This window comes from Ambystoma mexicanum, chromosome 11, assembly GCF_040938575.1.
Source record: "Ambystoma mexicanum isolate Mex_15411 chromosome 11, UKY_AmexF1_1, whole genome shotgun sequence".
Taxonomy (NCBI): Eukaryota; Metazoa; Chordata; class Amphibia; order Caudata; family Ambystomatidae; genus Ambystoma; species Ambystoma mexicanum.
Window position 1 is genome coordinate 913020026 of NC_090934.1, and position 13255 is coordinate 913033280.

Genomic DNA, 13255 nt, shown 5'->3' on the forward strand with positions numbered 1-13255 from the left:
TGATTACAAATGGGTTCCGTGTTCTGTTGCACATCTGTTTATCTATATCTCATCACCCATTCTATTCAAAGTGTTGTTCCATTGATTTGTGAAACAGTTTGCATTTGTTCAGCAGTGTTTATATTCTATGGATTCCCTTTGAGTAACTGTACTTTGTAGTGTAGAGGGACCTGCATATGGAATGAGAGAGAAATCTCTGTAGTGGTGGCACTTAGGACCAGGATCTGCACACTGCCCATTCTTTGAGCTGAACTGTTGATCTTCGGGGCAACATCAGACACTTGCACCATGGTGGCGCTGGCCACATCTTTCTTGCGTGCTGTGTTGCGATTGACATGCTAGGCCTTTCCATCTGCTAATTGATTTCCACGCTTTAGGTCCGGGTCCGAAACTGTCAGCAATATATTACGTTCGACGTCCTTTCATCGGCAGAATCCGCCTATGAAATGACATGGAACCATATAGGAAACAGCTCAGATCGGAAAATTGCCTCCTTCTGTGTCTCTGGAACTGGTCCGCAGTTTAAGTATTTAAGTATTTTCCAGTGGGGTGCCACAATTGTTCCCATCATAAAAAGAACTTAGTATGAAGCCAGTGATCCAGTAAGATAACTGAATGGATTAATGGCCCTGTTACAGACACTGACTCAGCCCTTAATAATAACAGACTGTTATTCCTACTACTGTTGGTACTCCTAACAGTAATATTAATACAAATATTGTTATATTGCTATTGTCAATAGTAAGAAGTTAAAAGTGACCTCCACCAGTTCCTTTCTGGTGTCCTTTCCTTACCAGGTATTCAACGCCGTTCGACACACACACATTTTTGGGCACTGTAAAGGACAACATTGAAAAGAGAGCAATGTTAAAAAAAAGTGTATCATTTTCAAATGACAACATTGACTTATTGTATTAGTTTATTCTGAACAACTTTTCATTGTGTATCTTGGGTTTTACGGGCATTGAAGGCCCTACAATATGACCATCTGCTGGAACTTGGAAGCCACCATTGAGCAAGAAGTATTTTCTGGTGCATTCTACAGTTTTCTGGATATCGCAAATTATGGCAACCTACATATTTAGAGCGTGGCATGCTTTCATGGAAAAGGAAAGCTCAGTGGAGGAGTGCACTGGCCAGAGTAATGTGAAAAGTGGAATACAAAAGGAGGAGGTCATGTTGGCAGTGAACATGATACAAATTGACAATATAATGAATTCCATCTTGCCTCAATCTATCTGTTCCTCATTGAGATAAAGTTGGGAAGGAGGATAAGTGGCACTTTTTGTGAGGTTGCAATGATTAATTAATAAGCTATTAATGTCCTTGTCACAGATTGTTTTGCTAATGATGGGTGGTGATACAATTGTATCGAGTCCTGCAGTTCACAAATCTTGTGTGTTCCTGTGAAGGTTCAAAGGGTACAAACGACAAATGGGAAGATTCTCCAAACCTACGTTGGTGCAAGCGAGGAGCCAGACCTTTTTCTAGTCATGAAGTGGTTGTATCCCAGTTGCATAAACTATTGTAGACATCAATCAGGGTAGATTGCAAAGTGGTCCATTTCAGCTTGCCTCATGCTGCTGTCCACATTATGGTCCTCTTTACACAACTCAGGTGCAGAATTTCTTCTTGCATGTGGTGATCTTATTAACACAGTCTACTAGCTATATTGGAGTACTTGTTACAAACATATTTCAACTTTTTTACAAGAATGCAGACACTTCAACGTGCACTCCCACTACCAGTGACCATGAGCATGCGGGTGGGGTGATGACGATTGCAATGAACTACCCCCTCCTGACGGTTTGGAGAAGATTGGACCCTCTGTCTCTAGAATGTCTAATTTGTTTGAGACTTCTAAGGCCCCAAAGCATTGAGACCTGATGGCCCATTCTGTCAAGTTCAAATCATTTACTAAATCCTTTAGCAAAAAATATAAAATTGGTGACAACATTCGAACTCTTGGAAAAAGAAATGCAGTCATGTATTTGTTCAGTCACTCTTCCAGAATAACACGAGTTCTGTTCTTTGCTCTATAAAGGTCCAACCATCTTGAAGGTGTTGTAATGCCAGAAACTATCAGTTGAAACTTAGGATTGTGTACTGAGATTGCTAGCGGTAGTAAAATGTACTTACCACAGGTGTAATTTGGGCAGCAGGATTGTGGGGGGAAGGTGATCTTTAGCTGGAATCCTGGATTACAGACGGCTAGATCGCTATTGCATTTTGATAAGTCGCACACTACGAAGGAAATGCACAATGTATCAGTATATGGCCAACATGAGGGAACGAGTTACACATTTATATCAATCCTTCCAATCTTTCGATCACAAAAGAACCACACTCTTAAGGGGGAAGAGGTAAATTGCATATGTCTGTAAATGTAGCAAATCTAACAGATATGTGGGATTTCAGAAAGATTGCATGTTTAATATCCATAGAAAAGAAGTAACCAATATTGTATTATGCCAGTCCCAAACAATGGGAACAGGGTTTATTATAGCAACTCTTGCATTTGGAGGTGTCTACATAGAATCTGAGTAACGGGGAACATTGGAGAATCATGATATCCCTACCACCATTTTCTAAGTTATCCATAATGCTATTAGTCTAGCTAGTCATTAAGACCTACTATATTCCTACAAACACACTTTCCTCCTCCATTGGTCAATCTGCAAGCTATACAAGATAGGAGACCTCACAAATCTCTTATAGCCTGGAGAGTGATCAATGAGGAACATTGTGTACTTTTGGAAGGTTTCTCAGCACGGTCCTCGCTGTCATCATATGAACGCTACACTGAGAGCCCCGGCACCAGCACTGCTCCCTGTTCATCTGGGTCGCTCATTCTAGAGACAGGCATGGAATTAAATCTCCCTAGGCTCCCCCACACCATGCCATTGCATACTTGTAACCTGTTACTTATAACTCAGAACACTCCTGGTAGACACATCCTGGGGAAAGCCCCTCCCCCCCACACACCTCCAGTCGGTATGCAGTGTTTATATCGAATGAAAAAATAACGACAGTGGTGTCAATATTTTCATTATTTGATTTAAATGCACTATCCAACACTTTCCCCAAATATTCTAGGACTGGAGTTAGCATAGAAAAATACACCAGTCCTAAAACATGTTGGGGAGGGTGTTTGGTGCATTTAAATAAAATAATGAAAATATCAATAGCGCTGTCGTTATCATTTCAGTCGTTATAAACAGATGGAACCCTCCAGCCAACTGTTAGCGCTCTGATTATTTGCACATGACATTCGTGGCCCAGAATAGCAATATGGAGACCAGCCCCATGTATATGTGCTACTTGCTCTCTTGCCCAGACACATCCATGCAAACACCACAGGCAGATTCTTAATGGCCAGGAATGTGTTCCGACAACACCCTTTTTTAAATCCCTGCAATGGAACATAATATCTTTAGAGACCCCGCATTCAGGCCCTACTTGGGTATTAGGTGCATTGTTAAACTTGTTAAACACCCTTGCTGTACTCAGGCCTTTAACTTAGACTTCAGGGTACCATCTTCCCCCCACCTTCAGTCCCCCGTTTTTAATTTTCATTTACCACCCCCTTCACCAATCCCAATATGCGCCCATGTGCCCATGGGCTTGACGCGCTATACAAATAAATAAAATACAAATACACGTACCAGTTTGTTGCAGCGGCGCAGGCCACTGCCGCAGCTTCCCAGCTTCTCTGGCAGCTATGGAAAGGGAAGGTGGGGCTCCGCATGGAGCCCCACCTTCCCTTTCCATGGCAGCCATCTTAGCACGGTATTTTCAGTCATTGAACAGGACATGCAAGGCGTCCCGTTCAATGACTGAAAATACGTTTTTTTAGCACCCTTGGTTACCGCTTTGGTAACCCAGGGTGCTAATTGCGTCAAGCCCCCGTCGCTGTTAACTTGGGCTGCGGGACCATTACCCCTGTTTCAGCCCTCAGAATGAGGGCTTAACGCCACAATAAGCACCTGGATTCCATTATACAACTACTCTCAGCCAAGCTGAATTCTAGGAATGCAGTCTATCATCTGTGATACCGATCTCATGCGAAACCTTCTAACTTGAGCAGCCTGACAAGCCTCACAGAACCAGTTGTCGATAGCTGTTAAAGGAAGAGAGACGCCTGTGCAGTGCAATTCCCCGAAGTTACAAACATGAATGCAACGCAAAATGTGTAATGTTTATTGTTACTAGTTTAATCTTCATTAAATGAACCTTGTATGACAATTATGTGTGTTAATTATGTTCCTCCAATAAAACAGTTTGCTTTTGAGTGGCACAACTTCATCTCTAATTAGTCTTGTAGACCGTGGGAAGGATCAGTAACACTCGGCATTATGACCCTTTCCCATAGTATGTACCCCTCTGGTAATAACGTGGGGATAGGTCATTAGCCAGGCATAGAGATACCCTTGGTCTAAAAGTCTGAATTGTCCAATAGGCAGTGACTAATGCCTGAAGCCGTTTAATTTGGATAGCCATAATTGATGTATGGACCAGATTTGCTTCGCCAGTCAGTCAATAATGCTGAATTAAATCCTGCTCAATAATGACAATAACAGTATTTTAGTCGTTGATGCCTGAAATATGATGAAAGCAGTAGTCCGAGAATTCATCTTATTATTTGCTTAAAATGTTTGTAAGTGTTTGAAACCAAAACTTTTTTTTATATCTCAACTTATTTAAAACAGAACAAGAAACCAATTATAAATTCCATCCCATGACACAGCCTAAATGAACCACTTTTATTCTCGTTTTTCTTCCCACCAGACTGACTATCAATCACATTTTGAAATACCAACTGGCCATTAAAATTAATGAATTTGAAAAACATGGGAAACCGACAAGTGGCCTTTTAACAGAAGTAGAATCAATGAGGTTTGCTTCATATTCTTATCTTGGCCTACTCTTTCCAAAAAAGAGAGGGCCTATGATCGGCTCAAATGGATTTTATGCTTCTGCTTTGTGTTTGGGGCATATAGATTAGATGCTTGTAGGACTATATGGCAAGGTGTGTTCAATGCTCTAATATGGCAGAGAATTTCGGGACACTCGAATTGTGAGTTACTGAAGGTGGTGCAGAATACAGTGGTGCACACAATACTGGGACTTTCCCCTGCTATACCTAGTAGGTCATTAAGGTCTGAGGTGTGGGTGTTGAGCATGTTCATTTTGTCCCATTCAAGATCCCTAACATTCTATTTAAATGTACACCTTGGTTACTCTGCTAACCCCAATGTGATTGTGGGAGTCTCAGAGATGGTGGCTCCACCAGGTATAGGTACATTCAAGTGGTGTAACAGTGGTATCCGGATATGCTCTGCCTGCTGTTGGGTCGATAGGGATCTAACTTATTTTGGTTCCCCAGTTGCCTTAAAAAGGCTAGAATGCTAATGAGAGAGTTAGCCACTCGAAACATTCAGCCCTTGTCTTCTCCAGTGTTATACTCAATTCACACTTAAATACATTGTGTGAAGATGAAATCTGCCAAATAATCTTTATTTATATATTTAACATTTGTATTGTACGCAAAACCCTGAGGCATCAGGGTGCTGATCTCCAGATCGTAGGAGGGTACTGTTAGGTATCCACTTAAATTTACTCCCTCTTAGTACAGGGACAAGGTTAATGGGTGAAACATCTAAGTGTTCTTGCGACATGGAAGCAATGACGATTTGTCAAACTTTTTGTTAATATGCCCTCGCTACATTGTTTTACACAAGCACTGGTTAAACCCTACTTTCTTCAAAATTGAATAATAACAAGCAACAAAGCTATTTATATTCAATAAACTGTGTGAATCAGGTGTTTATATATAGTCTATTTTCATGTAAAGCAGCTCTTTTACTGCGGGGCAATTTTTTATGAGTATTGGAAATAAGTTACTTGATAATGTCTGATGGTGCAAACAGTTCCATTCATGTTTATGTTTTTTGTAATTAATGGTGATGTTACGGTCAGATGTTTCTACGATGAGCTACATCAATATGAATTCTCAGCAATAAGCTGGCCGTTAATTTCTAGATATTGTCATTGCTATTTGCTGAATTTCGCTTTCTACAGGATTCATTTGCATTATGTCTTGTAGTTATTATGTAGCTGTTATGCTGTAATTGTTAATGGAGAAATCCAGATAAAAAATACTGCGATATCTCATTCCTACACAATCCCACCCAACATACTGGACTCATTCTTCATCACAGAGAAGTTATGACCTTCTCTGTGATGAAAACTATGGGTTTGGTGCGCATTACTAAATAAATTAACAAACAAACAAACTGGCATGGTGCTCCATCCCCATGTGTAAATTATCCATGAAAAGGAGTAGAGAACCTGTTCAATGAAAATATCTGCGACTACCAAATCTCAAACAAACCATTGTATATGCACATGTAAAAACGCAATGAGCGGCTATGCCTTAATACTCTTATCAAAACTCCAACCGGCTGTCCTCATTTACAACTATGGGCCTCATTACACGGTAGGCGGTGGACCAACGTGCTATTAGCACCTTGGTCCATGCCGGTAAAATACCGGCACCGCCTTAGAGGAAAGGGGAATTACCGCCCTATTCCAAGGTTGGCGGGCGGTAATTCCCCCTTCCCCCACTGCCCTTCCCCATTCCCATTTTTGCCCCATAGGCATAATGGGAACGGGGAAGGTGCTAATTACGGTACTGCAAATTGAGGTACCATAATTAGCACCCTGGTCCCTTTGCGGGTTGGTTTGTAACGCCTGCTAAAAAGCAGGCGTTAAAGTACCAACCCGCAAAGGGACCTCGTAGTAAGGCGGTAAGGGTTAACGGTCACCGGTACCATTACCGGTGACCATTAACCCTTACCGCCTTCCGTGCAATGAGGTCCTATGACTTCACAAAACACTCCCAACAGCTCCCTTACAAAGTCATGAGTAAGGCTAATGATTAAACCACACCAAACCTGTCCTGAAGTCTTTGGACTTACCCATTGACAAGCAGTGGGTGCAATTTAAATCCCTTTCCCTAGTGCATGAAACATTGCACGGGTTCACGCCCATCTACCTCACCAAGATGCTGTCGCCCTACTAAATGGCACAATGCATTAGGTTGACATTCCATAACAAACTATTCCTCCACCCAAGTAGTTACTTGTGATTTGGAAATAAAAGCATTCACTGAGTAGTATGTTTCTGATTAAACTAACTACCATTGTTCCTTCTCAAACAATTTGAATTCATAATATTCCAGAATTGCCCTCTCCAATGCCTAGGACTCATTTTACGATTTGTTTATTTATTTGAAAACATTGTGTCCTCCCAGTGTCCTGAAATGTCCTACACAGACATTGTATTTGTTTCTTTATTTTGTTTTTGTGAATAGTACTAAGGTAACCTTAGTATTATTCATAAAAACAAAATAAATACATGAATAATATGTATCCTTTCAATATTAAAATGCGCACAAATCTGATAGCATGGGTAGGCTGACATACAACAGCATGTTAGGGAGTTTTACTACAGTTCACACTTAGATGTACCAGACTCCAAATCTTAGGTTTGCCCTGAACTACCCAAGAGGTTTGATAGCTATGGTGGAGCAGCCAGCCTTAGTGTAGGAGGAAGAAGGGTTGTTGGTACGTACAAAGACAACAGAGTCTTATAAACATATGGTTCTTTATTATAAACACTAAGGCAAATAACACATTACTGGGATTTCAGGTGAGTAATCTTATTCACATATATAAAATAAGACATTGGTTGAGTATTATTCAATTCACCGGTACACTTTAGATGATAAACAGGTAAGTAGTCAGAGTAGCGTTCAAGTTAGCAAATCAATTCTTTAACAAACATTCAATACAATGCAACAAGGATACTAGTAAGTAACTTCTAGGCAGCCTATACTTTAGAAAGTCCAGCCCAATCTGGGGATGAAAGTCTCAAAGTTAGTTGGGACACTGGGGGACCAGGGCTGGTGGCCCGGAAGAACAAAGGAAAGCAGACACTTTCAATGTTAAACGTGTAGCAGGATTCTTCAATTTTGCAGGTAGTCAAAATGTTTAGTATAAAGATGGTTCAGGGACGTTGGATGGACCCCCTGATGGATTGTAGCCCATAGGACAGATGTGCTTAGGCCTATTGAGTTGTCCACCCCAAAGTTTCTCAAGAAGCACAGGAGGAGTACAGATCAACACAGCAGGCAACCAGGCAAGCACCTAGCAGTGGGACGGTACCTTTTCTGATTAAGAACAACAATGTAACTGGCGGGTCCCCAAGGTGAGGTGACAGAGGCTCCTGTTCGGATTTATGGCCTGGTGGATGAAGAAAGATCTTTTGGAGGGAGCAGATGGTCAGCTTCTTTGGTTGAGACATCCATCAGACATTCTTCACAATATTGTTGTGTTGGGACTCGGCACAGGCATTGTAGTACCAATGGTTGTCACACAGCAGACTTCCCTCCATTTCTCAGTCCCCGATGTGGAAGAGGAGACGTCTCAAAGCGGGAAAGAGTGTCTCTTCGCCCAAAAGCATGCCCACAAGGTTCTAGCCAAATTGATGCTTCAGCAGATGATGTACAGCCAGTCTCCCAGTTTGAACTGGATCCAGCCAGACACACAGTAGGACAAAAATTATGTGAGTTTCAGTCACCTCCCCCACTTGCTGTCCTTTCCGGCATGCAGAGAGTTTTGCCAGCCCACCAAAGACAAAAGACCCAGCAGGACATCCCCACCCAAGTAGGTAGAAGAAGCCTCACAAACAGACAAGCCATCAAGAGTTGGCAAGAAAAAGTTCAGCCACCATTTTAGGTCAATGGTGACCCATATGTCCCTTACTGCAGCTTCAATAGCAGCCTGCATGTAAAGTTCACAAAATGTCAGTAGAAATGGTCCACTGCCACCAGCCACTTAGATTAACTTGTCACTATAACTAGAACATTACAGTAGGGCGTGCTGATTCCACAATATAAAAAAGGATAACAAAGAATCCACTGTCCTTGGTAACGTTTGTAATCATGAAGAAAATAAAAAAGGCAGCTCAAGTAGCTCCTGGCAGCACTGTACAGATAGTGCTGTTTGCTGCAATAATGAATTGCAGATACCTTAAAAGTTGGCAGAAAGTGTGACTCCAAAAATATACAACCAAAAGGGTTGAAAAAGGTTCCTATAGGTAGAGTAAAAGGCTGAGTGAGGGTGGAAAAGGTTCCCAGTCACTCAGGAGAACTGATCAAAAAATCCAAGAGTCCAGCAAAAAGTGCTGGGGGACTCACATGTCAGGAGAATTACACCCAAAAAAGAAATTCTACCTAACAGAGCCATATAAGGAACAGTACCAGGATAGATTATGTTATATTTCCTATTCACTTCTGGGTTAGGGAATCTGATATTGATGTAATGAGATGTAATGAAAGCGATCATAACCCTCTTGTCTTAAACTGTTTTCTTAGAGGAGCTAGAGAGTACCAGGAAAATGACATAGCACCTCATAGTGTACGAGGAAGGCTGAGATGGCTGTGTCAGGCAAATGGCCTGGGATAAAGAATGAGACTGCCAATGCGCGCATGCTGTTAGCACAGGAAGAGAATGACTCCAAACGAATAAGAGATTTTGAAAGCCTTCTGGGAAAAGTGTCAAAACGCACAGCCACTGAAAGATCAAGTGAAACATAAATCTACACCCCGCCGAAGTGGTTTGATGCAAATTGTAAATGTGGAAAGAGTAAACTTCTTCTTGCACTGACAAAATGGAACATCCACTTCAGAGGAAATATCCGCAGTCAGAAGGGTATATAGGACAGCGATAGTGAAAGCAAAAAGAAACTAGAAACAGATGGCTTGGGAATCTGTAATAGAAGCAGCAGGGAGAAGGGATTGACGTACATCCTGGTCAATAGTCTCAATAGGATGTAGAGGAGAAGATACCTTAAGGGAGGCACGGGGTGGGGTCAATGTAAAAATCACTGAAACCTAATGGATAAGTCTGTTTTCAGGAATCTATAATCCCATAGGGAGTCATTGTACTATCCCTAAGGAGTTATCCTCTAATGATTTATCCACTGAGATGACGCTCTTAACTGTTGCCCTTGAAGAGATAAATACTAGTGTTAAAGCATCATCTACTGGGAAAAGCCCAGGGAATGAGTTCTGGCCATCTGACCTCTATACATTAGAAACACCTTTCTGGGCTAGGATCCTGTTAGCTCTTTTCAACACAATGGGTAGATTCTATGTAATACCTGAGTCATGTAAACTAGCAAAGGCTGTACCAATTATAAAAACAAGGTAAAACAGCTGTTTGGGAGGGTCGTTTTTAATAGGCTCTTTATGTGGAGCTGTGATGCCTACCCCATTTCACAAATCCAGTATGGTTTTAGAAGGGGGGGGGGGTAGGAGCACAAGAACAGATTTGGAACGTATTGCTAATTGCATTAAAAAAAACTAAATGCAGGCTATGGGATTCCACTGTATGTGGCTTTTATGGACCTGTCAAATGTGTATGTGTCAAAAGGGACCAATTTAGGTCCCTATTGATGGGTCAAAAGATTCCAGGGCCACTGGTAACGTGCGTGAAGGCCTTGCATACTTATGTAAAGGTCTAAACCCGACATGGTTCACATGACAGTTGATCAGCTCCTCTCCCATGAAGGGAAGGAGTAAAGCAGGAATGTGTTCCAGTTCCCCAACGTTTTAATGTGTATATAAATGACCTAGACAATGAATTTAAAGACATTTTGGGTGTACCAAGCCAGTGGGGGTAGGGGGGATTTCCTGTGCTGCTGTATGTAGATAACGCTGTTCGGCTACCCAAAAACCTAAAGGCTCTCCAAAGTTTAAAATACTGTTTTGATAGCTTTATGGAGACAAGGAGACCGTCTGTAAATACAGGGAAATCTAAGATCATGGGCCAAAAGAAAACGTCTGTTAGACCAGTGAAATGTAAAGGTAAAAAACTCCAGTGTGTTGATAGCTATGATTATTGGGCATATGCATATCAAATAACTTGATCTGGGCAAGTCAAGTAGTCAGAATCATCTCGCCGGTGAAGCAGGCTAATGCCGCCCTCTTTTGCTTTCCCTCATTAACAGGGGCATCCACATTCAGTCAATATTTAGGGCCAGAGGCATTGCTAGGAGGCGTTGGGGGGCTATAGCCCTGGGTCTTTTGGTGGTAGACCCAGACAGAAGCTCAGGGGCTACAACCTGGAAATAGAAGCTAATATTTCAAAAGCTGGGGATCAAATGACCTCTTCCCCCATACCCCATAGTAACCTGTTCTGTGTGTTTCAGAGCCAAGGGAGAAAGAACTTATTCAACTGAGTGTTTCCCCTAATTTAGTTAATGAAAGCTCTGAGTAAATGGAAATCTGTAGTATCCTCGCATCCATCCCAATCAAGGGTATTAACAAGACCAATGAAGGCTTGGACGCCTTCATACCTTTGATGTAAACGGTAGTTAAGGTCTGCATAGGAATGCAAAGCATGCAGTGAGATACATTTTCAATGCTTGGAAGATTTGAGAGGCTTGTTGAACAACATCAATAACATAATGCAAAAGGCCTTGAAGCACAATTATCATATGAAAAGGCTAGATTGCGGCAATGATGGCGAAGACTGGTCTAACTATAGTAGAGAGCTGGGTCTCTGAACAAGCAGACGCTCCCATGGCTACGACTGGCCAACAGCCAATGAGGCACATGCTTATGTTTTGTGTAATGTACCTCTAAACATCGCTACACAGCGTGTTGCGGGCAACAACCAAGAAACCTATTCCTATTCCTGGCCAAAATAAGAAAACAAAGAAGAAGAAGGAACAAAGAGAAATCAACCCAAAAAAAGGGTTCTCAACAGCAGAAAGATCAACAAGCATTCTTGTGTGACTTACCACTAGTCAGTGGAGATAGTTTCATACCTGATCCGAACAAAAAAATAAGGACAAAAGCTAAGAAGAGAAAAACACTGAAATCCCAGAACCTGGATAACTGGGTAATTAAGGAAAATGACCTGAGAGGCCAGGGCAACGAACATGTAGCACTAAAACGTTAGTTTCTAGTGCTAGGCAGCCAGTTAAACAGGGGCCCGCATATGTCAGAGGTGGATCAGGAGGTGGACATTCGCAGTGTACACGTAAGTGCTGCTGAACGTGCTGATGACCATCACAAAGATAGAAAAGATGCACAAACTTTTAAAAGCATTGGTACTGAGGAAAACATATCTTTAGGTCAAGTAATACAGATAGCTTTAAAATAGCAGAACTGTTCAGCTGTAGAGTTGAATAGCATCTCAAGAAAGTACATTTTAGCCTTATTGGTCCTCATTCTGGCCAAAAATCTTTCTATTAAAAAACTGAACATGTGACTGAACAAGTGCCCCGTTTGTGTACGTAGATGATATTAATCAGTACAAAATGATTACTGTGGGCAGCATTTCACACTCAAGATTACATAATTGTATGGCCTTTGTCCACTACAGAAGCACTGTTCCCCTGGAATAGGTGGCCTCTGATGCTTAATGAGTCAAAGGTTTGAAAACATAATTAAATGACTTTACACCCTGTAACAGCCTTAGTCAATGCCTATGCAGCATTACTTTCTATTTTTCTAATGTTTTGAATATTGTGTGTGGGCTTTGCTTCTGATTTCACCCTCACTCAAAAATAGCAATAACTTGTTTTGAAGCCTTCTTAGTTTGATATACAGATATTATTTGGAGTACAACCTTTTATAGATTATGTAGAAAAAGCGTTTTCTCTCATGTAGACTATCAGGGATTTTCAAAACCTTCCAATTATCACTCACCATAAAAACGAATCTGCAGAACATTGATAAGGGTATTTTCTTTCAAGCAGAAGTAATGTTATGACTTGTGTGTCCTTATATAGTACTTGTCAACAAAGCGTTGAACAATTGGTGGCAAATAAAAAAAGCTGCGCGGGCCGATGTACATTTGAATGTATTTGATAAAGAAAATATGAACAGATTGATGCATAGGCTGCACTTGGTGATTCCAGCAATAAGATATCTTGGGTGACCAACTCCTGATCTACTTTACCATTATGAGCAAGAAGTCGAGACGATGATGTTTTTTCATTGATTTCACAGGCCAGGCTTTGCTCTGATGAAGGACTCTGCAAGCTGTAAAATGCATTGGCTATTTGTGGTCTGCCTGATGTTTTGATTTAAAAAAGTTGCCACTTTAATTTCTTGTACAATTAATACTATTCTATGGGGCTGTCTCATGTAATACTGTGCAGGTTAATTCTGGACTTT

At 41.3% G+C, this 13255-nt stretch overlaps 1 protein-coding gene across 1 annotated transcript in view; it reads right to left on the reverse strand.

The window, feature by feature from the left end:
* LOC138503906 (mucin-5B-like) overlaps positions 1-13255 on the reverse strand; it is a 447355-nt gene that overhangs the window by 56832 nt on the left and 377268 nt on the right. Inside the window, exons 38-39 of the mRNA XM_069623991.1 lie at positions 2140-2244; positions 795-835 (exon numbers count right to left, since the gene is read on the reverse strand). Of these exons, the coding sequence (XP_069480092.1) occupies positions 795-835; positions 2140-2244 (146 nt within the window). The remainder of the gene's footprint in view (positions 1-794; positions 836-2139; positions 2245-13255) is intronic.